Here is a 23,079-nt window from a genome sequence, read left to right as displayed (position 1 = left end):
CCCGATAGGAAAGTGCTGATTTCCAAAAGGTTACTTATGGCGTACCCTTTCCCGCCAACGGACAGGATGCGCTGGGAATCCTCCCCTAGGGTAGATAAAGCTCTGACACGCTTATCTAAGAAGGTGGCCCTGCCGTCACAGGATACGGCCTCCCTAAAGGATCCTGCCGATAGGAAGCAGTAAAGTATCCTGAAGTCTGTTTATACACATTCAGGTACTCTACTGAGGCCGGCAATTGCGTCGGCCTGGATGTGTAGTGCTGTAGCAGCATGGACAGATAATCTGTCTGAGGAACTGGATACCTTAGACAAGGATACCATTTTACTGACCCTGGGGCATATAAAAGACGCTGTCCTATATATGAGGGATGCCCAGAGGGACATTTGCCTACTGGGCTCTAGAATAAATGCAATGTCAATTTCTGCCAGAAGGGTCCTGTAGACTCGGCAATGGACAGGTGATGCCGACTCCAAAAAGCACATGGAGGTTTTACCTTACAAGGGTGAGGAATTGTTTGGGGACGGTCTCTCAGACCTAGTTTCCACAGCTACGGCTGGGAAGTCAAATTTTTTGCCATATATTCCCTCACAGCCTAAGAAAGCACCGTATTACCAAATGCAGTCCTTTCGATCACAAAGAAGCAAGAAGGTCAGAGGTGCGTCCTTTCTTGCCAGAGGCAGGGGTAGAGGAAAGAAGCTGCACCATACAGCTAGTTCCCAGGAACAGAAGTCCTCCCACTAAATCCCTCATGACGCTGGGGCTCCACAGGTGGAGCCAGGAGCGGTGGGGGCGCGTCTCCGAAATTTCAGCCACCAGTGGGTTCGCTCACAGGTGGATCCCTGGGCTATACGGATTGTGTCTCAGGGATACAAGCTGGAATTCGAAGTGATGCCCCCTCACCGTTACCTCAAATCGGCCCTGCCAGCTTCCCCATGGAAAGGGAAGTAGTGTTAGCTGCAATTCACAAGTTATATCTCCAGCAGGTGGTGGTAAAGCTTCCCCTCCTTCAACAGGGAAGGGGATACTATTCCACAATGTTTGTGGTACCGAAACCGGACGGTTCGGTCAGACCCATATTGAATTTAAAGTCCCTGAACATTTATCTGAAAAGATTCAAGTTCAAAATGGAATCGCTCAGAGCGGTCATTGCAAGCCTGGAAGAGGGGGATTTTATGGTGTCTCTGGACATCAAGGATGCTTACTTGCATGTCCCCATTTATCCACCTCATCAGGAGTACCTCAGATTTGTGGTACAGGACTGTCATTACCAATTCCAGACGTTGCCGTTTGGGCTCTCCACGGCACCGAGAATATTTACCAAGGTAATGGCGGAAATGATGGTGATCCTGAGAAAGCAAGGAGTCACAGTTATCCCATACTTGGACGATCTCCTCATAAAGGCGAGGTCCAGAGAGCAGTTGCTGATCAGCGTAGCACACTCTCAGGAAGTGTTGCAGCAGCATGGCTGGATTCTGAATATCCCAGTGTCGCAGCTGATTCCTACGATGCGTCTGCCCTTTCTGGGCATGATTCTGGACACACAGTGGGATCTGTTAGACAAGTGGTCCGGATCGCATCTTCAGATGCATCGGCTGATCACCCTGTCCCCGAGGGCCAGGGTGTCTCTTCTGTGGTGGCTGCAGAGTGCTCACCTTCTCGAGGGCCGCAGGTTCCGCATACAGGACTGGGTCCTGGTGACCTCGGATGCGAGCCTCCGAGGATGGGGGGCAGTCACTCAGGGAAGAAACTTCCAAGGGTTTTGGTCAAGTCAGGAGGCTTGTCTGCACATAAATATCCTGGAACTAAGTGCCATATACAACGCCCTGAGTCAAGCGGAGCCTCTGCTTCGCAACCAACCGGTGCTGATTCAGTCAGACAACATCACCGCAGTGGCTCATGTAAACCGCCAGGGTGGCACAAGAAGCAGAGTGGCGATGGCGGAAGCCACCAGGATTCTTCGTTGGGCGGAGAATCACGTGCAAGCACTGTCAGCAGTGTTCATTCCGGGAGTGGACAACTGGGAAGCAGACTTCCTCAGCAGGCACGACCTCCACCCGGGAGAGTGGGGACTTCATCACGAAGTCTTCACTCAGATTACAAATCGATGGGAACTGCCACAGGTGGACATGATGGCATCCCGTCTCAACAAAAAGCTACAAAGGTATTGCGCCAGGTCAAGAGACCCTCAGGCGATAGCTGTGGACGCACTAGTAACACCGTGGGTGTTCCAGTCGGTCTATGTGTTTCCTCCTCTTCCTCTCATACCCAAGGTGCTGAGAATCGTAAGAAAAAGAGGAGTGAGAACAATACTCATTGTTCCGGATTGGCCAAGAAGGACTTGGTACCCGGAACTGCAAGAAATGCTCACAGAGGACCCATGGCCTCTGCCTCTCAGACAGGACCTGTTGCAACAGGGGCCCTGTCTGTTCCAAGACTTACCGCGGCTGCGTTTGACGGCATGGCGGTTGAACGCAGGATCCTAGCGGAAAAAGGCATTCCGGATGAAGTTATTCCTACGCTGATAAAGGCTAGGAAGGACGTGACAGCAAAACACTATCACCGTATATGGCGAAAATATGTTGCCTGGTGTGAGGCCAGGAAGGCCCCTACAGAGGAATTCCAGCTGGGCCGGTTCCTGCACTTCCTACAGTCTGGAGTGACTATGGGCTTGAAGTTGGGGTCCATAAAGGTCCAGATTTCGGCCCTATCCATTTTCTTTCAAAAGGAACTGGCTTCTCTTCCTGAAGTTCAGACGTTTGTTAAGGGAGTGCTGCATATTCAGCCCCCTTTTGTGCCACCAGTGGCACCTTGGGATCTCAACGCGGTGTTGGGTTTCCTGAAATTCCACTGGTTTGAGCCACTTAAGACCGTGGAGCTAAAGTATCTCACGTGGAAGGTGGTCATGCTATTGGCCTTAGCTTCGGCTTGGCGTGTGTCAAAATTGGCGGCTTTGTCATGTAAAAGCCCCTATCTGGTTTTCCATATGGAGAGGGCAGAATTACGGACTTATCCGCAATTTCTGCCGAAGGTGGTGTCATCTTTTCATTTGAACCAACCTATTGTGGTGCCTGCGGCTACTCGTGACTTGGAGGATTCCAAGTTGCTTGATGTAGTCAGGGCTTTGAAGATCTATGTAGCCAGGACGGCTGGAGTCAGGAAGACTGACTCGCTGTTTATCCTGTATGCATCCAACAAGCTGGGTGCTCCTGCTTCAAAGCAAACCATTGCTCGCTGGATCTGTAACACGATTCAGCAGGCTCATTCTGCGGCTGGATTGCCGCATCCAAAATCAGTGAAAGCCCATTCCACAAGGAAAGTGGGCTCTTCTTGGGCGGCTGCCCGAGGGGTCTCGGCATTACAGCTTTGCCGAGCAGCTACTTGGTCGGGTTCAAACACATTTGCCAAGTTCTACAAGTTTGATACCCTGGCTGAGGAGGACCTTGTGTTTGCCCATTCGGTGCTGCAGAGTCATCCGCACTCTCCCGCCCGTTTGGGAGCTTTGGTATAATCCCCATGGTCCTTACGGAGTCCCCAGCATCCACGAGGACGTTAGAGAAAATAGGATTTTACTCACCGGTAAATCTATTTCTCGTAGTCCGTAGTGGATGCTGGGCGCCCGTCCCAAGTGCGGACTTTCTGCAATACGTGTATATAGTTATTGCTTAATAAAGGGTTATGTTATGTTGGCATCCATTGTTTGATGCTCTGTTGTTGTTCATACTGTTGACTGGGTAAGTTTATCAAAAGTTATACGGTGTGGCTGGTATGAGTCTTACCCTGGATTCCAAAATCCTTTCCTTGTACTGTCAGCTCTTCCGGGCACAGTTTCCTTAACTGAGGTCTGGAGGAGGGGCATAGAGGGAGGAGCCAGTGCACACCAGTAGTACTAAATCTTTCTTAGAGTGCCCAGTCTCCTGCGGAGCCCGTCTATTCCCCATGGTCCTTACGGAGTCCCCAGCATCCACTACGGACTACGAGAAATAGATTTACCGGTGAGTAAAATCTTATTTTTTATTATCGTTCTGTAAATTAATATATGTTAGTGTTACCCATGGAGACTATAATTGTATCCAGTAATTTCCACGCGGTCCTGGACACTATGCAATCCACTGCAGATATCCCAACTGTTAGTGAGTGGTATTTGTATCCACTCTGTACAATAGTAGAAGACTCTGCTTTACTCACTGTTCAGTAGTCCCGGACAATTTGTCGCCCAGTAGAGCACAAAGACATCCGCAATAAGTGACTAGCCTCACCTCTGGGAATGACGCACCCGGTTTGCGAATGTGCTGTGACTAGTAAATGACTGGTCCCATAACAAGCAGCATGCAGGACTCACTGGCTGAGCTCTGGCAGATGTGTGCGGCAATTAAAATTTTCCCAGCAAAATGGACCATAGTGGTAGAAATGAGGAGTACTTTGGTAGCAAAATAGAGGACTCCTATATCCTCTTTTTATTGTGTCCCTGTGTACGAGTGCCACATAGTCTTTTTTTACTGTTGTACTTTGTAGGAGCAGTGGCAAACCTCATAGGTAGTGGCTGCAAGTAGCTAGATTGTTAGAACTGCACACTGAGGCGCTGGGATCCTCTTTGTATACATTGCTAGCACAGTCGAAAGTGCCTGGCGTAACAAATACACTTACATTTTTAAAATGTAAGATGAGATAAAAGGGAACATCTCAAAATTTTTTATCTAAAACAATTTTATGAGATAAATTAGGTGCAATACTGTGTGGTATAATAATTGTGAGCATGATTGTGTGACATAATATTAGTGAAAGCATTACTGTGTGGCATAATGTGAATTGTGGGCACTACTGTGTTAATGTATTGCATCCAAAACTTTGCCCTTTCAAATTAAAGCGTGCCCTCACTGACCAGCACGGGTGTGGATGATAGGGTCGAACACACTTGGGTCGACAGTGTTTAGGTCAACCACTATTGGTCGACAGTAAGTAGGTTGACACCCAAAATTGGTCGACACATAAATTGGTCGACATGCCATAAGGTCAACGTGAGTTTTGAAACTTTTTTTTTGGGTGTCGTTTTCGCCGTACAGTTACTGGGATCCCCAATTAGTGCACCGTGTCCCCTTGCATGGCTCTCCATGGTTACCGTAACCCATTGTAGTCCACGTGGATCGTAAAGTATGAAAAAGGTCCAAAAAAAAAGTGAAAAACTCATGTTGACCTAGAACCATGTCGACCAGTAGTGGTTGACCTAGACATTGTCAACCTAAGTGTGGTCTACCTAGAGACCGGATACCGAGCAGCACCATGCCCCAAAAATCCTTGAGAGAACACAATGGCTGTATCATCATAAATATAGAATGTTTCGTTTTGTAGCCTTGGTATGGAGTGTTTTTTTCTTCCCTTCTTTCCCTACAGTACAGTGTGGCATTTGCATAGCTTGTAGTAGTTTTCAAATCAGTGATGCAAATGTGTCCATTCTTATTTTCATGTGATCATTACAAGGAATGTATACAGTACATGTCTCAATTATGGGGTTTTTTCATGGTATTCAGCAGCGCTCCAGTCAATTCATTGAAGTATTGTTTGAGCACATTAAAAGTGCTTGAAAAACAGATGTCACTGGAGGGACTCCTTCAATTCTCTTTCCTCTGTGTTCTATAACCTAATGCATATAAAGGTGTATAAAATAGAAGTTTGTACAGCCAGATGCAAGCTACAAGAACGTGTGCTTGCTGACTTGAGTCCTAGATGGGAAAGTGTTGTGCTGCTTTCTGTGTGCATTATAGAGAATGCTGGGAGTTTGGATTCTTCAACACATAATTAATGTATTCATGTACTGAATCACATTTTTGGATATTTCCCAAGTGTAAAGCACCCACCTCCCGATTTGCCAGAATTAATTTGTCATCAGGGTAAAACAATTCCTTTATTGCTTTGTTCAAATGCAACCTGTTTAACAACTGTGTGGGGGACTGGTTTAGTGGTCTATAAGATGTTTCCAAATTAAAAACCTTTTTGAGTAATTTTTTTTTCCTTGCCTCCTTTATAAAACAATAGGGATAATTGTGATTTTATATTCTTATTGTCTGAGGACAGTGTTACGTTTGGCACCATTAAACCAAGCTGTTCTGTAGCTATTAAAGTGCCCTTTTTGGCTGGATCATTGCCATCCCTTGCTTGTTGTTAATGTATACATCCCTTTGCCACTCGACCCCACTTTCATTTATATGCTACCTTACGTCCCTGCCCCACAGCACGTCATGGTGCTGATTTGGGTGGTCTGTCCCACCTTAATGACAGCAGGAGGACTGTGTGTACTGTGCTTTACACTTCCTCCCCAATCTGCCTTTTAAGATGAAGGTGTAAAACCACTTTAATGGCATTTAGCACGTACAGTAGGAGTCAGTGTTTTGGCTTCTCACAATACTATTCCTAATCTGGTGATGTGAATTGTAACAATTGTCTGGTTTTTGCAACACGTCCAATTTTTTTGTATCTCTACTTGTATCTTACAGTATATCCTAATCCTTAATTCCTGGTCAATGACCCAGTGTTTCTCGCCATGCCAGGATCTCTCTCAACTCTGAGCAGACTACTCTTTGCTTTTTGTCTGCTATATTTGATCCCACATGATCGTTTTGCGATTAGAATGGCTGGAGCTTAATTACTTAGTTGTGTGATGATGAAGCTGTTGTTTATTGACCTTTGTTACTTCAGATTTCAGAAGGCTTCTTAGAGTCTGTTCCTCAGAGCGTTCCAGTGAAAACACATCACGCTTTGGCCCTTTACCAAGAGGAGATCACCAAGGCTCATGAGTCGACCCTGGATGGACAAGCACCCACTAAGCAACCTCCGTCTCATGACAGGGAGCAGCAGACAATCAGTAGCCCAAAAGGGAAAGTTGCAGATAAAGATGGTATGTTTTTACTGTATACCAATGGCTTATTTTGTGACTGCCACACATTGGCTTTTGGTCTTTTAGATTTGTCTTGTCTCTTTAGTATTTCCAATCTGCTATAGATGTGTGTTTTAACTAGAGATGAGCGGGTTCGGGTTTTACTCGTTTTTACTCTGTTCTCAAAACAGCGTCTTATTGGCTATCCAAAACAACAGACATCCGTGAGCCAATAAGATGCCGTTTTGAGAACCGAGTAAATCCAAGTAAAACCGAACCCGATCATCTCTAGTTTTAACAAATTGACAGAAAACCTATATACAGTGTATGTATGTTCATCTTTTTGTAAATGTGTTTTAAAGAAGCAGTAACCTGTAACTTTAGATGAAAATACTGCAGAGTATTTTCATCTAAAGTTACAGGTTACTGCTTCTTTAAAACACATTTACAAAAAGATCATTGTCATTTGCATTGCTTGCAGAATTTCGCCAGATTCAATTCATTTGCAACCCTCTTTGAATTGTCTGCCCACTCTGCACTGCCGACACCCAAACAAATAAAAAATGGGGTGGCTGGACTGCACATCCTAATTTCAAACATAAGCGGTGCTACCACGCAGAAAAAAGAAAAATGCAGGTGCACACTTCAAACACTAATATGCTTATAATCAGAATAATTATCGTAAATGCTGCATTTTAACATGGAGTAATAAATAGGTTTCTTAGCACATGTTTTACCCACCTGATAAAGGTTCGCTGTGCTGTGGTAGATGGGCTCACATTTTTGACCAAACATACTAAGAAACCTTATTACTCCATGTTAAATTTTACAGTTTATTAAAATTATACTGATTGTTAATATTATTAGTGTTTGTGTGTGCCTGCATTTTTCTGCATGGCACTGCATTCCCAGCATGGTTGCACCTCTTATTTTGTTTGAAATTCGGTTGTGCAAACCAGAACTAGCATCTCGTCCACTGACTGGCTGTCTAAGAAGGTTTTGCAGATGTGCTGCAGTGACACTGTAGGTGCACACATGCTGACAGGTGGTTTCCCAATATCCGATGCAAGATCATAGAATGTGTGGCCAAATTAGTAACAGACCTATGGAGTTTGAGGTTAAAATCTCTGTGACATGATTGCAATATGAACAGCCTTCTGAATTACGTTGTGACAATAGTAGGTTTTAAGAATAAAAATGGTACGGTCTTAAACCACTTGGTAGTATGTTTTGCAGCACGTGAGGTATTTTTCACCAGACAATAACTGTTTTATTTGTTAAGAGTACTGTCCTTATTTTCCCAAAGCAGACATTTAACTAAAAGATGGACAACTATAACCTGTGTTTAAAACAAATTCCTGTGTGGGTAAACTCACAGCCAAGCGTCTCTATTACACTTTACTGGCGTTTCATTGTGTCTGCGGTGCCAATAAGATGCAAAAGTTAAAGAAAAAGACTGTATGCTACGCCTCTCGGCGTCTGTCGCAGCGTATGGCATATACTCGTTCGGTAAAGAGGACACAAACAGATGTTTGTTACTACTGGTTATGCAAAAAGTGACTAAACTTCATCAGGGTAATTCTACAGGATAGCTACACGTAATCAGTCAGTAATCTTACAAAAATTGCTTTAATAGCTGCACTACTTTACATGCTGAGCGGTTAGTGGAGTTTGTGCTCCGGCACAGTCCAGGTAGTGTGTTTTATAGGGGCAATTATTGTATAACTAAACTATGAGTCATGTAAACTGAAGCAAGGCCAAATTCCACTTATTACTTTACACTTCAGGGTCATTCCATGAAAATGGTCTTTTCTCCGGCAGGGTCCACAGGTTATCCACAGGATAACAATGGGATATGATGGAGCGACAGCGGATTGGCATCAAACGATCACAAGCTTTCAGTCCTCCCAGGATGCAACGGGCTCGTCCATATATCACCACCCACTGGCTCAGGCAAATCAGTTTTTTGTTTGGTGCGGCATGAGCCGGACCATGGTCAGAGGGCTGCTGTTGTTGGCAGCCCTAAGCTTTCTTATTTAATTTTTTATAGTCTTACTATGATTTTGAGCGATCTTTCTTAACAGCGTCTTATACGCATATTGGAAAGAGTCGCTCCAACAACTCTCCGCCGGGTCACAAGAACGCTTACCCATGCGTACAGTGCTGTCTCAACGGGCGTCTGTGTCGGATATACTAGCAGGTCCAGCAGACGTTACCAGGCTGTGGCCGGAGCACAGAGAGAAGGTAAGGCATCTGTTCCACGTAGTAGGGGAATACGGACACAGCCGCACTGTATTGGGAGGAGACTACCAAACAGTAGCTGACGCGCCGCCACCATGGGTGCTCCAGCGCTAGGCCTTAGGGATCATAAGGCACCAGGATTAGTATGAGGCTGCGATCCCTAGGGTTGATGTCAGCGGCGGGGAGTTGGACGCTCTCCTGGTCGCCCCTCCCCCCAGTTCATGACCAGTTTCCACGAGTCTCCCGCCATGAACTGATTGCCTCACTTCCGTCTCAGACGCTACCACGAGGGGTCTCGGTCGCATAGGACGCTGCATCTGTGTTCACTAAGCGCTACCGCGAGGAGACCCGGTCGCAGTACAGGTGTCTGTATGACCGGTGCTTGTGTATGCACAGTGAGTCTGTGTCCACTTAAGAGTTCCCGGAGCGGCAGTGTACACTAGTAGCGTCTGAATCCACTCAGCATTACTGTGGTTTTCTTCGCATTGAGTCTGAATACTTTAAGATCTGTATAAAGCAGAATTCAGTAATAAGTACTCCTACATACTTTAAAATTTGTTTGTAGTTGATTATGTGCTCATATGACTAATATACAACATGTGACTGACTGCTAGTGTGATTCCACCTTGGGCGATGTTTGCACAAATCTTGTCCAGTATAGCTGAACGGGTAATTCCTACAGCTGCACTACCAGGAATGGGGTACACAAATAACCCATACATGCAGCTCCCTACTTACGGTATATAATTTCCCTCACCAGATTCTCCTAAAAGACAAGCTGATAAACCAAGAGTAAGTAAACCGTCAACTTCACAGGCTACACAGGATGATTCATCGGACGATGAAAGCTCTATATACTCTACTTCGGCATACGAAGAACAAGTAGAAGGTCTCAGCTCAGTGGATATAGCTGAGCTAATTAGAGAATTAAAGGCCATTCTAGCATTAGAGGATTCAGCAGAGCCTGTGTTAAAAACCAAGGCACCTGTATTTAAACGGCCCACAGCAGGTAAGACTGAGTTTCCAGGGTCAGACCAGCTTATGGAAATCATGGAATAGGCTTGGGCTACACCCAGTAAACAAATATAGAATTCCCAAAAAATGGGATTCCAATTATCCTTTTCCAGCTGGGGACTGTTTAAAATGTGAAATGGCTCCCAAAGTAGATACGCATGTCCATGTCATTCGATTAGTGCGAAAATCTATATTGCCTTTGCCACCCACGTCATTGGATGATGTCACGGATCGGAGAGTGGATGGTTTTCTGAAAACCATATTTTCTCTGTCTGGGGCAGTTATAAGGCCAGTATGGCTTTAGCTTGGATGGCAAAATCAGTTGCTGCCTGGATAGAGGTACTGGAAGACGGTCTTTCAGCACCTTCAAGGGAGCAAGAATCCTATATAGCTCACATAAAACAGGCTGCAATACTCTTGGAAGAAGCAGCATTAGATATGGGCACTATCGCCTCCAGGGCATCAGCATCAACAATAGCTGCTCGCAGAGCACTTTGGTTAAATACATGGAAAGCTGATTCAGAATCTAAGAAGGTTCTGGAATCTTTGCCTTTTACTGGAAGCATTCTGTTTGGTAAAGAATTGACAGATATTCTGGAGTCAGCAGCAGACTCCAAAAAGGTAAAATTTCCTTCCGCATATAACCCCAAACGTAGGGGTCCCGCTTTTCGGCCCTTTGGGTCACAAGGAAAAGCGAAAGGAAAAAGTGATTGTATTTTTCCATACCTCGACGACCTGTTAATTCTAGCACAATCACAGGAAATGCTCCTGGACCATCTTCAACAGACAATAACATGTCTGCAGAGGCACGGATGGCTCATAAATTGGGCAAAATCGTCTATAGTTCTGTCACAGCGGATGACTCACTTGAGGGCTGTACTGGATTCAAGTCTGCAGAAAACATTTTTACCTCTGGACAAGACTCTGGACAAGATATCCAAGGTACAGTCAAGGACTCAGGAGTTGTTACACAGTCAAACAATATCAATCCACGCAGCAATGCGACTGATGGGTTTGATGGTGTCAACATTCGACATGGTGGAATATGCACAGTTCCACTCAAGACCTCTGCAGCGTCTGATTCTGGCCAGATGGAATGGAATACATCAGACAATAAAGAAACAGACTATGGTACTTTCACACAAGGTAAGAAAGTCATTAGCCTGGTGGCTACAGACATCCCATCTAGACAAAGGGAGACCCTTTTGGATATCAGATTGGGAGATCCTGACAACAAATGCCAGTCTTCAGGGCTAGGGAGCAGTGTCCAGAATATTATTGTTCCAGGGACAATGGACCACAGAAGAAAGTTGCCTGCCAATAAATCTGTTCGGGCCATATACATGGCACTGATTCAGGCAAAGGACATTCTTCAAGGAAGACCAGTCCAGATCCGTTCGGACAATGTAATGGCGGTAGCGTACCTCAACCATCAGGGAGGAACGTGCAGTCAGACAGCAATGAAGGAGGTAAATCACATACTAAAATGGGCAGAACTCCATCTTCCAGCATTGTCTGCAGTATTCGTTCCAGGAGTCCTAAACTGTGAAGCAGACTTTCTCAGTCGACACACCATTCAAGCAAGCGAATGTGCTCTACATCCAGAAGTCTTTCAGACTCTAGTAGACAAGTGGGGTTTGCCAGAGAGAGATCTCATGGCGTCCCGTCTGAACAACAAAGTACCCGTGTACGGGTCAAGAACAAAGGATCCGGGAGCAATCTTTGTGTATGCCCTGTCAGTGAAATGGGATTTTCATCTGGCGTATCTGTTTCCTCCGATCATCCTGCTACCCAGGGTGATGAGGAAGATAAAAGAAGCAAAGGGTGCCGTAATTCTGATAGCTCCGGCTTGGCCCAAAAGGCATTTGTACGTAGATCTGCAGAGAATGTCGATGGATGCTCCAATTCTGCTCCCTCAACGTCCAGATCTACTAATGCAGGGTCCTTGTTACCACAGGCATCTGGATCGACTATCGTTGACGGCATGGCTCTTGAAACCCCTATCCTGAAGTCAAGAGGATTCCCACAACAGGTAGTTCAAACAATGCTCAGAGCAAGGAAACCCTCCTCGGCTCGCATTTATCACCGAATATGGCAAGCCTATATTCATTGGTGCAGTGAAAGAAATATGGACCCGAAATCTTTCCAAGTTTCCAGGGTCTTAGATTTCCTTCAGGCAGGAATGGATAAAGGTTTGAAGGTGGCTTCCTTGAGAGTACAAGTATCAGCATTGACTGTATGGTTCTAAAAGAAAATTGCCAATTTACAGGACGTGCGTACTTTCTTCCAGTGAATGCTGCGCATTCAACCTCCCTTTGTTCCTCCTACAGTGCCTTGGGACTTAAATTTAGTTCTGAAAGCCCTTCAAGTTGCTCCTTTTGAACCACTTAATAAATTGGATCTTAAATGGTTGACAGCTAAAGTTCTCTTTCTACTGACTATGGCATCAGCTAGAAGAGTATCAGATTTAGGAGAGCTGTCTTGTCGTTCTCCTTTTCTGACTTTTTATCCAGATAATTGATCTTGGGTATCTTCCGAAGGAGTCTAAATTCCACCTTAATGAAGAAATTGTAGTCCCGGCTTTTCAGGTATCGGGATTTTCTGCGGCGATGCGTCGCTAGACGTATTCCGGGCATTAAGGATCTACGTGGATCGTACCAGTGCCATCAGAAAGACAGATTCTCTCTTCATTCTCAACGGATTTTACAAGAGAGGATGGCCTGCTACAAAACAGACGCTGGCAAGATGGCTTCGAATGACGATTTCAGAAGCATGTTCTCAAGCTGATCTCCCTGTTCCGTATAATGTCTCTGCTCACTCTACTCGTAAGGTAGGTCCTTCATGGGCAGCACAAAATGGTGCTTCAGCAGAACAGATATGTAAAGCAGCCACATAGTCTTCCATTAACACATTTATTAGACATTATTCCTTGGATACTTTTGCCTCTCATGGCACTGAATTTGGGGCGAACGGTTCTCCTGTCTAATCAGAAGCGTCCCCACCACTAAATTGCTTTGGGAAATGTTAACCTGTGGATACTGTTGGAGAAATATACGTTATGGTAAGAACTTACCATTGATAACTCTATTTCTCCTAAGTCCACAGGTTCCACAGGGATCCCACCCTGACGCACCTGATTTGAGGATCTTTCTACTCACTAAACCACTTCCCTCTTGTACGGAAGGGTGTGCATGTGTGTTCTTCTTGCCTGATTAGGGCTCTACATGATGATCCTGCCTAAATACTTTGGAATACAGTAGGCGGGGATATATGGACGAGCCCGTTGCATCCTGGGGGGACTGAAAGCTTGTGATCGTTTGGTGCCAATCCGCTGTCGCTCCATCATATCCCATTGTTATCCTGTGGAACCTGTGGACTTAGGAGAAATACCGTTATCAATGGTAAGTGCTTACCATAACGTATATTTTATGTAACGTTTGTTACTAGTTTTCATGACAAGCTTTGCATCAAAATTAAAGCATATCATGTACCACACAAACAACATTTACTTTGCACAAAATATTCAAAACACATGGTCCAAAAAATATATTTCACATGAAATATATTTCAAAATGTAACGTTTGTTACCATGGAATGACCCTTAAGCATATTTTCACAATTTCAATATTTTCCAAATTATTAGGTATAGCGGCTCACAAAGAGTGTTTTGTTGTACTAAAAGTCCTGACAGCTCTCAGTTATGTACAACTGCTTCCTCAGTCTCGGCAGCTTTATTTCATTGTATGTAAGACTAGTGTCATCTGACAGGTTTAAACATGGTGATATAATATAAAATATAAAGACGCATATCATGCTAATAAATATATCTCTGAGCTTATTTGCATGCAGCTTGTTTGAATCATGGAGTTGTAAAGCAGGATGGCACTTGTTCTGCTGAATATTTTTAAGCTAAACACACAGACAGCTTGTGTTTACTCTAACCTTCACTTTGAGATTAGTGAGGAAAACCAGCTAGGCTTAGATGCCTTTTGTAAGAGCAACCATTTATATAGCTCACTTGGTGGGTCTCTGAGTGAATCCATGTAAGTCCTGTTTCACTTGTTAGGCCACGGCCACACATAGTGGCCAAGCGGGTCCTGCTGAACGTGTGCACACGGATCCTGTTCTGCGGGATCCCCCAAAACAGGATCCGGCCAGTGACACAAAGTATTTCAATGTAACAGTGGCTCGTCCGCACTGTGTGAACACATACATTGAAATGTATGTGTTCACATTGAAATCCCGCCGTCCTGTTATCCGGCCCGACTGCAAATGTCTCATCTGGCGGTGGCGGGACTGCCGCACATGTGTGGGGGCGCCTGAATAGGCGCTCATGTGCAGTCTCCTTGCGGCCATGCGGGTTCTTGGCCGCTATGTGTGGCCGTAGCCTTCCATTGATCTGCTGTGTGAATGAAGTACAGTATATGACCAGTTAGGTATGATTTACACAAAGACTTTAGTGCACAACGCCAACAAGGGTTTTACTAGTGGTAGACTTGACTAAGGTCAGATCACCCTATACTGTATTCAGTGTTTAGGACATGTTCTTCAGGGTGTCCCCAGGTTTTTATCATCATCTGAGAATTATTTTAAAAGATGGATTTGTTTATCTTATAGGAGACAGTGACCTGTTACAGAAGCTAAGATAGTGAGGACAGGACTGCATGTGACGTAGGTATTGTCACAAGGTGTGAAGGAGAATTGGAGCAGTGAGAACACTATACACTGTTAGTTAGATAGTGGAATGGGCAGGTTCCACCAACATTGCGGAGTAGGGTATCTCTTGCCAAGCTAATGCAGATGGTTTCATATTGCGGTCTGCTTATAATACAAGCCATTTGCCAAACAGAGTGCTGGAACCGAAATGAACTTAGTTGCAATGCGACTTGGACGCATCAGGAAACTGTGCTAACTAATTTGATATGACGCTTGTATATGTGTGTGCAACTGAGTCTTTGAATCTGCATATGAAGTGCTACAATGTAGCATCCGCAGCTTTTTTCTCATGCAGTTTTGTTCAGCTACATATACAGACTCGTACATAATATACAAGTGTCCTATATCAAATGAATCCGCACAGTCTCCTTGTATGTCCTAGTCGCTTTGCGTTCCGACTAAGATGCATTTTTGGCACACACAAAAAAGACGCCTGATGTTAACAGAGTTGCACGGGACCTGGCAGCTCACTCACACCAGGTATCTCGCGCTTCATGGCATTTTGAGACTGGATGTATGAGGACGTATCTGTATGGACTATTGCGATTATTGAGACAGTTTGTAACTCACTAACTGTTTTTTATTATTTGTAGCTGATGTATATCATAATAAACAATTCATTTAATATTCTATGCATGTGGTCTAATCATAGTGTTCATTCATTCACACAGTGGCATTGCGCATGTGCCAAGGTACTTTTTGCAATGTCACCCGCAGAGATTTTTAGGGACCGTTTGGGGGATGTAGCGAGGAGTGACGGCAAAAACACAGGCATGGTCTTTTTCGGGGCGTGTGTCTGCCTTCAGCTACGATCATGTATGTAGTAAAACATGGCGCCAGCGTCTACTTCCACGGCCAGTCTATGTGACCATACACTCGCTGTCAATGTTCCTCGTTATTGCGTCGATACTGCTTATGTATACACAATTGTTGAGGAATTTGCGATGACTCCGTTGCACGTCTATATTTATTTCTGGGCAGCAGCATCACTTGTGATGATTGGCAAGATTGTAGCCTGAACAATCGCAGCTGCGTAGGCATGTGTGTGTGCATGAATTAGGCCCAGTGTGCGCTAGTGAGCTGCGTTGTTCGACTTTACAAGTAGCTTGCTAAGGTGACGTTTGCATTTTAGAATGCTTAGTGCACTGCACTAAATTACTGGGCAAGACGGACACTTTTTTAGTTTTGCAGCCTCACAGTATCACGCAGCCTGAAAACTACTTCATGCATTATACAAACATTTGTATGTAACCATGATGTGCACTAGAAACTGACACTAAAAATTATTGGATGATGGTGCTGCAGTATAACATTGCATATGTAATACTTGCCCGATCTTTACATTTCTTATGCTTCCTTTTCAGATAAGGCTGCTTATATGGCGTTACCGGTAGAGGCTCAGATGTTAAATGCAGAGCAGACATGTACCCCATCTTGGCCCCATACTGAACTGTATAAAGTGCCTGTCAGAGAAGTATTAAAACTGCTTCCTCAGCAGGAACCAGCAACCTCGTATAACCCTCAAGGTGAGAAAGCGTAACCTCATAAATAAAAGGAAAATTCTTCCTTATTCTTATATGCAGTGAGCACATTTTATTTTCAGTAAATATTTAAGAATACATTGACATATACACAGTATTTGTTATCATGTACAATTATTATTATTACCCCCATTATGGGACATGGTACAGACTGGGTAGACACAGTAACAAAATGGCAGGGTGAATTATAGTGGGGAGGTTACATTCTAAATGGAGAGATAGGAGTGGAGGTAGGGTGGTACAGTTGTATTTAGTGAATAATTGAGGGTTAAAGTTCAGAACATGTACACTGACATACCAAGTGGTGGCAGTGATGCTGGTCCCCTCTATCACTCCTGGCTCCTCCTCCTCCTCCTCACAGACAGCACCTGGCTGATTGATTCCGACAGCAACACCCGCCATCAGCACTCTGTTACTGCTTACATACAGTTTTGCCAACATGTTCCATTACCCCAGGTTATGCCAGGCAGCAGTCAGCTCTTTGGCAGCACCCATGTCTCTCTGGCAGCAGCACCCACCAATGGCGCTCCAGTAATGTAAACAGCTGGTATTGCCAAGCAGGCTACATCTGACTCATGACCCTGTCGTCCTCTCGCCAGCAGAATGCAAAGAGCCAACTGCAAACACTCTCTGCCTCCCCCCCCCCCCCCCCATCATAGCACGGAAGGCTCTTTTCTGTGGCTCTTCTGCAGGAGGGGACTGTCAGCCTGGTAGTACATTGATTCTACTCTGGCTCTACTGTGGCCTGTGGTAAGTGAAAAAGGGGCGCAAAACCTTGGGGGTGGTCGGACGGTCGTTCTCAGACATTCTGCCTCACAGACAGTCGATCTTTCAGTCACTGTCAGTCCAAGTACAGTGCAAGGTTAAAAAAGGTGCACGGAATCTTGGAGTGGTCTCTCAGTCAGTGAATGATTCATGGAAGTCCGTTTACCCTATGTTCTGAACTTTAACTTAATTGAGTTTTAAGGCAGTGTTTGAAGTAATGAATACTGTGGTAAAGTCTAATAGATATAGAGAGAACATTCCATAAATTGGGGGTAGTGCAGTAGAGCCAGCGGCGTAAGTTCGTCACAGTTGCCCGGAGTCAAGATAAACATTGGTGCCCCCCTATTTCCTATATTAAGATAAATATATCTATCTATGTATGCATGTGTGTGTATGTATGTGTGTATATATATATATATATATATATATATATATATGTGTGTGTGTGTGTGTATATATATATATATATATATATATATATATATATATACACACACGTGTGTATGGAGTGTAAAAATGTATATACTGTATTTATACATTTAATTGTCTTTTATTTTAAATCACACATTTCTTAGCAGTCATACCCAGGATTAGAACCCATGACCTGTTACACTTTACTGATGGAGTTATTTGCTCCTGTAGAGGAAGCATGAGAATTCTAACTATATGAAGTTACGTGTGATTGTCAGAGAAGTATCTTCATATAGTTAAAATTCTCATATTTCCTATACAGGAGTAAACAGCTTCATCAGTAAGGTGTCTGCTTCCAGTGTAATAGGTTGTGGTTTCTAATCCTGAGTGTGATACTTGTAAAAGGTGTATATTCAGTATAATAAAGAGGGTGTGATTTGTAAGGTGCAGGGGAAGTCGGCCACTGAAAAGACAGTGACGGCTATCAATTAACTTAATTCAATGGTGTCATAGAATGGGAGGATAGGTGTTCCCCTTCAGAGCAGGAGCCCGGCGGCAGATGACTCCGTTGCCTCCCAGAGTTCTGCCTCTGAGTAGAGCTCTTTAACAGCAGTGAGAGGAGGTGGTAGTTTGGGAGAAGAAACAGCAGTTATCAGCTGACCTACTGTATATTGGTGGTAAGGATTGTGGAAGGTGTGTACTTAGGAATGGTAAGAGCTCTGTGTCTGAGGGTGAGGTGTCTGGTTAATATTCTGAAGGGAATAGGGAACCAGTGGAGGGATTAGCAGGACGGTGTGAAAGAATTTACCAGTCTAGCAGTAGTATAGAGAAGAGATTGAAGAGGGGAGATCAGAGAGTTACTGTAGAAGTTACGAGGGAAGTCGAGATATGATGAATGTATTCTCTACTTATTTGTATATACATTAAGGATTTGGGACTTCCATGTTGCTTGTTCTTTTGAACTGTTGTTTCATATGACTGCAGTGGCCCAGAGGACAAACAAAGTAGACCCTTGGCTTTCTATGAAATAAGAATCACTTTTTATCTATATTATTTTAAAAATTAGGCTTGGGATTTAGAAGCTTACTTTATTTTTCTATTGGTTTCCAAGCAAAACGTTCTAGAACAACCTGCATAACCAATGGGAGCAGTCAAACATCCAGCAGATTAGCCCATATTCTGTTACCAATCCAAGCTTAAAGCTGGGTACATACTTGAGCAATGTATACTCAACCGATATGTCGGCCAACACATCAGAACTTGGGTACGTATTAAGCAATGTTATTGAAGGACAGAACGATCATGTTCCGTCCTTCATTATCATACTACAGGACGCTAGCAATATAGTGTGGTTTGATGTGCGGCACATCAGACCTGAAGACGTCGCTAGCGATAACAGGCACCCACATATCGGGTATACACACTGCCCGATATGCTCCTTAGTGAGCGACATGTCTGTCCAATCTGCCGCATCGGACAACCTATTGCTCAACGTGCACCCAGCTTTAGACAATTCAGAGTTAGTCTATTCTGTAGCGAACATGAGAATATTCACAGTGCTAGACCAGCCTATAGCCAGTCGGAGCATTAAAGTGTTATTATCACAGAAGTTAATGCCAAGGAAAACAACGAAAATGAGTGAAACCTCTATATGAAATAAGGCTCCTACACCTAAGCTGTTACTACTGTGTTTAATTTGTTAAAGATTGCAATGCCCACATTTCACTTCCTTCAATATTATCTGTATTCTATAATATACTAGTCTTCTTTAATAAATAAATAATATCTGTATAAATGGTGAGTTCTCCAGTCATCATTTCGGTGTAAAATAAGGAATAATGCACCATCTGCCGTAAATTACAGATACTAGAAGTTTACATTTTTTTTTTGTCATCCTAGATAATTTGCAGAAGGGATTTCATTACCTATAGACATCATAATATGATTGCATTAATTTGATTTTATTTTTAACACAGGACCTTCAATGCCATTAAACATTCATGATGGTTCGCGTCCATTGGCTCCTCGTATTAACAACATATCAAACCCGCCTCCTCTCATCTCCTCTAGTAAACACACAGCTACCATGGAAAGACCCCTGTACTCTATGTCTCAGGTATTCAGAGATTTGATTCATGTATAAACAGTATACAGGTTGAGTATCCCTTATCCAAAATTCAAAATCGCACATTTCTCTAACGTCCTAGTGGATGCTGGGGACTCCGTAAGGACCATGGGGAATAGACGGGCTCCGCTGGAGACTGGGCACTCTAAGAAAGAATTAGGACTACTGGTGTGCACTGGCTCCTCCCTCTATGCCCCTCCTCCAGACCTAAGTTAGAATCTGTGCCTGGACGGAGCTGGGTGCATTTTAGTGAGCTCTCCTGAGCTTGCTAATAAGAAAGTATTTTAGTTAGGTTGTTTTATTTTCAGAGAGCTTCTGCTGGCAACAGACTCTCTGCTACGTGGGACTGAGGGGAGAGAAGCAAACCTACTAACTGCGGCTAGGTTGCGCTTCTTAGGCTACTGGACACCATTAGCTCCAGAGGGATCGAACACAGGATCTTAACCTTGGTCGTCCGTTCCCGGAGCCGCGCCACCGTCCCCCTCGCAGAGCCAGAAGACCGAAGCCGGCGGGTGAAGCAAGAAGACGTCAAAATCGGCGGCAGAAGATTCCTGTCTTCATATGAGGTAGCGCACAGCACTGCAGCTGTGCGCCATTGCTCCCACACTATCCCACACACTCCGGTCACTGTAGGGTGCAGGGGGGGGGGGGGGGCGCCCTGGGCAGCAATTGAGTACCTCCTGGCAAAAAGCAGCATATATACAGCTGGGCACTGTAATATGCATGAGCCCCCGCCATTATTTTTACACAAAATCGCGGGACAGAAGCCCGCCGCTGAGGGGGCGGGGCTTCTTCCTCAGCACTCACCAGCGCCATTTTCTCTCCACAGCTCCGCTGAGAGGAAGCTCCCCAGGCTCTCCCCTGCAGAAGCACGATAGAAGAGGGGGGAAAAAGAGAGGGGGGGCACATAAATTTGGCGTAAAAACAATATATACAGCAGCTACTGGGTTAACACTAAGTTACTGTGTGATTCCTGGGTCATATAGCGCTGGGGTGTGTGCTGGCATACTCTCTGTCTCTCCAAAGGGCCTTGTGGGGGAACTGTCTTCATATAGAGCATCCCCTGTGTGTGTGGTGTGTCGGTACATGTGTGTGGAGCTAATATGTGTGTGAGAGGGTGTCTCCGTCGACAACGCCGACACCTGTTTGGATATGTGTAAGTGCTAAGGTGAATTTATTGCACAAAAGATTAGAGAACAGACAGGAAATCTACCCATGTCTGTCCCTATGGCGCAGAGACCTTCAGAGTCTCACAATGCTCACTATCCAAAATAATAAACACTGATATCGACACGGAGTTTGACTCCTGTGTCGACTACGATAATGCAAAGTTACAGCCAAAATGGCAGAAAGGTATTCAATATATGATTATTGTAATCAAAGATGATTTGCATATCACTGATGACTCATTTGTCCCTGACACAAGGGTACACATGTTTAAGGGGAAGAAAGCTGAGGTAAATTTCCCTCCTCTCATGAGGAAAAAGAGCGGGAATCTCCAGACAAGAGACTGCAGTTTCCCACAAAGAATTCTCAGGCAGTATCCTTTCCCCACTAGGGCCAGGATATGATGGGAATCTTCCCCTAGGGTGTCACGTTTGCCCAGAAGGTAGCCTTAGCTATTCTCAGGGAGCCTGCAGATAGCGTGCACATTCTGGTACACTACTCAGACCGGCGATTGTGTCGGCATGGGTTTATAGCGCTGTGGCGGCGTGGACAGGTACCTTATCAGCAGAAATTGAGACCCTAGTATGTGTGTGTGTGTGTGTGTATATATATATATATATATATATAATATAGATAGATAGAGAGAGAGATATGTGTATATATATTAAAGATGCTGTCTTAAGAGATATATATAATCAAACATGTCCAAAGAGACATGAGTATACTGGGTCCTAGAGTCAAAGCTATGTCGATTTCTGCTTGACGTGTCCTGTAGAATATGCAATGGACAGATGATACCGACTTAAGTGGCATATGGAAGGCTGAGGATTGTGTGGAGAAGGGTTCTCGGACCTGGTCTCCACGGCTATAGCTGGTAATTCTGATGTTTTGCCTTATATTCCTGCACAGCCTAGGAAAGCACGTCATTATCAAATGCAGCTTTTCGAACAAAGAAACAAGAAAGTCCGAGGTGCGTCCTTTCTTGCCAGAGGCGGGGCCAGAGGAAAGAAGCTGCACAACACAGCTAGTTCCCAGGAACAGAAGTCCTCCCCGGCCTCTATGAAAATCCACCGCATGTCGCTGGGGCTCCACAGACGGAGCTAGGCCCGGTGGGGGCACGCTTTCGTAAGTTCAGCAACAAGTGGGTTCACTCCCTGTTAGATCCCTGGGCAATAGATATTGTGTCTCAGGGATATAAGCTGGACTTTGAGAAGATGCCTCCTCACTGACGGCCCTGCCGGCTTCCCCCCACGAGAGGGAAACAGGGTTAACTGCAATTCACAAATTGTATCTTCAACAGGTGGTGGTCAAGGTTCCCCTCCTTCGACAAGGAGGGGGTTATTATTCGACCATGTGGTAGTCCCGAAACCAGACGGTTCGGTGAGACCCATATTGAATTTAAAATCCCTGAACATATACCTGAAAAGTAGTTCAACATGGAACATGGAATCGCTAAGAGCGGTCGTTACAAGCCTGAAAGGGGAGATTTTATCGTGACTCGGGACATAAAGGAGGCATACCTTCATGTCCCCATTTATCCACCCCATCAGGCGTACCTCAGAATTGCGGTACGGGATTGTCATTACCAATTTCAGACGTTGCCGTTTGGTCTCTCCACGGCCCCGAGAATATTCACCAAGGTAATGGCGGAAATGATGGTGCTCCTGCGGAAGCAAGGTGTCACTATTATCACGTACTTGGACGATCTCATAAAAGCGAGATCAAGAGAGCAGTGGCTGAACAGCGTATCACTTTCTCTGGAAGTGTAACGGCAACACGGCTGGATTCTATATATTCCAAAGTCGCAGTTGGTTCCTATAGCTCATCTGCCTCTCCTAGGCATGATCCTAGACACAGACCAGAAAAGGGTTTATCTCCCGATAGAGAGAGCTCAGGAGCTCGTGACACTGGTCAGGAATCTATTAAAACCAAAACAGGTGTCAGTGCATCACTGCACTCGAATCCTGGGAAGGATGGTGGCATCAAACGAGGCCATTCCCTTCGGCAGGTTCCATGAGAGGACCTTCCAATGGGACTTGCTGGACAAGTGGTCCGGATCACATCTTCAGATGCATCGGTTAATCACCCTATCCCCCTGGGCCAGGGTGTCTCTCCTGTGGTGGCTGCAGAGTGCTCACCTTCACGAAGGTCGCATATTCGGCATTCAGGACTGGGTCCTGGTGACCACGGATGCAAGCCTCCGAGGGTGGGGGGCAGTCACATAGGGAAGA

At 44.9% G+C, this 23,079-nt stretch overlaps 1 protein-coding gene across 13 annotated transcripts in view; it reads left to right on the top strand.

Moving 5' to 3' along the window:
• The window catches only part of NCOR2 (nuclear receptor corepressor 2), a 713,121-nt gene that overhangs the window by 568,330 nt on the left and 121,712 nt on the right, over nucleotides 1-23,079 (top strand). For all 13 annotated transcript variants that reach the window (XM_063964578.1, XM_063964589.1, XM_063964577.1 and 10 more), the window contains 3 exons: nucleotides 6,691-6,889; nucleotides 16,204-16,365; nucleotides 19,533-19,672. In XM_063964578.1, the coding sequence (XP_063820648.1) occupies nucleotides 6,691-6,889; nucleotides 16,204-16,365; nucleotides 19,533-19,672 (501 nt within the window). The remainder of the gene's footprint in view (nucleotides 1-6,690; nucleotides 6,890-16,203; nucleotides 16,366-19,532; nucleotides 19,673-23,079) is intronic.

The sequence above is a fragment of the Pseudophryne corroboree genome, chromosome 1, assembly GCF_028390025.1.
Source record: "Pseudophryne corroboree isolate aPseCor3 chromosome 1, aPseCor3.hap2, whole genome shotgun sequence".
NCBI classification, from domain to species: domain Eukaryota; kingdom Metazoa; phylum Chordata; class Amphibia; order Anura; family Myobatrachidae; genus Pseudophryne; species Pseudophryne corroboree.
The sequence above is the reverse complement of the archived record's forward strand: the minus strand, read 5'-3'. Positions and strand labels throughout refer to the sequence as shown.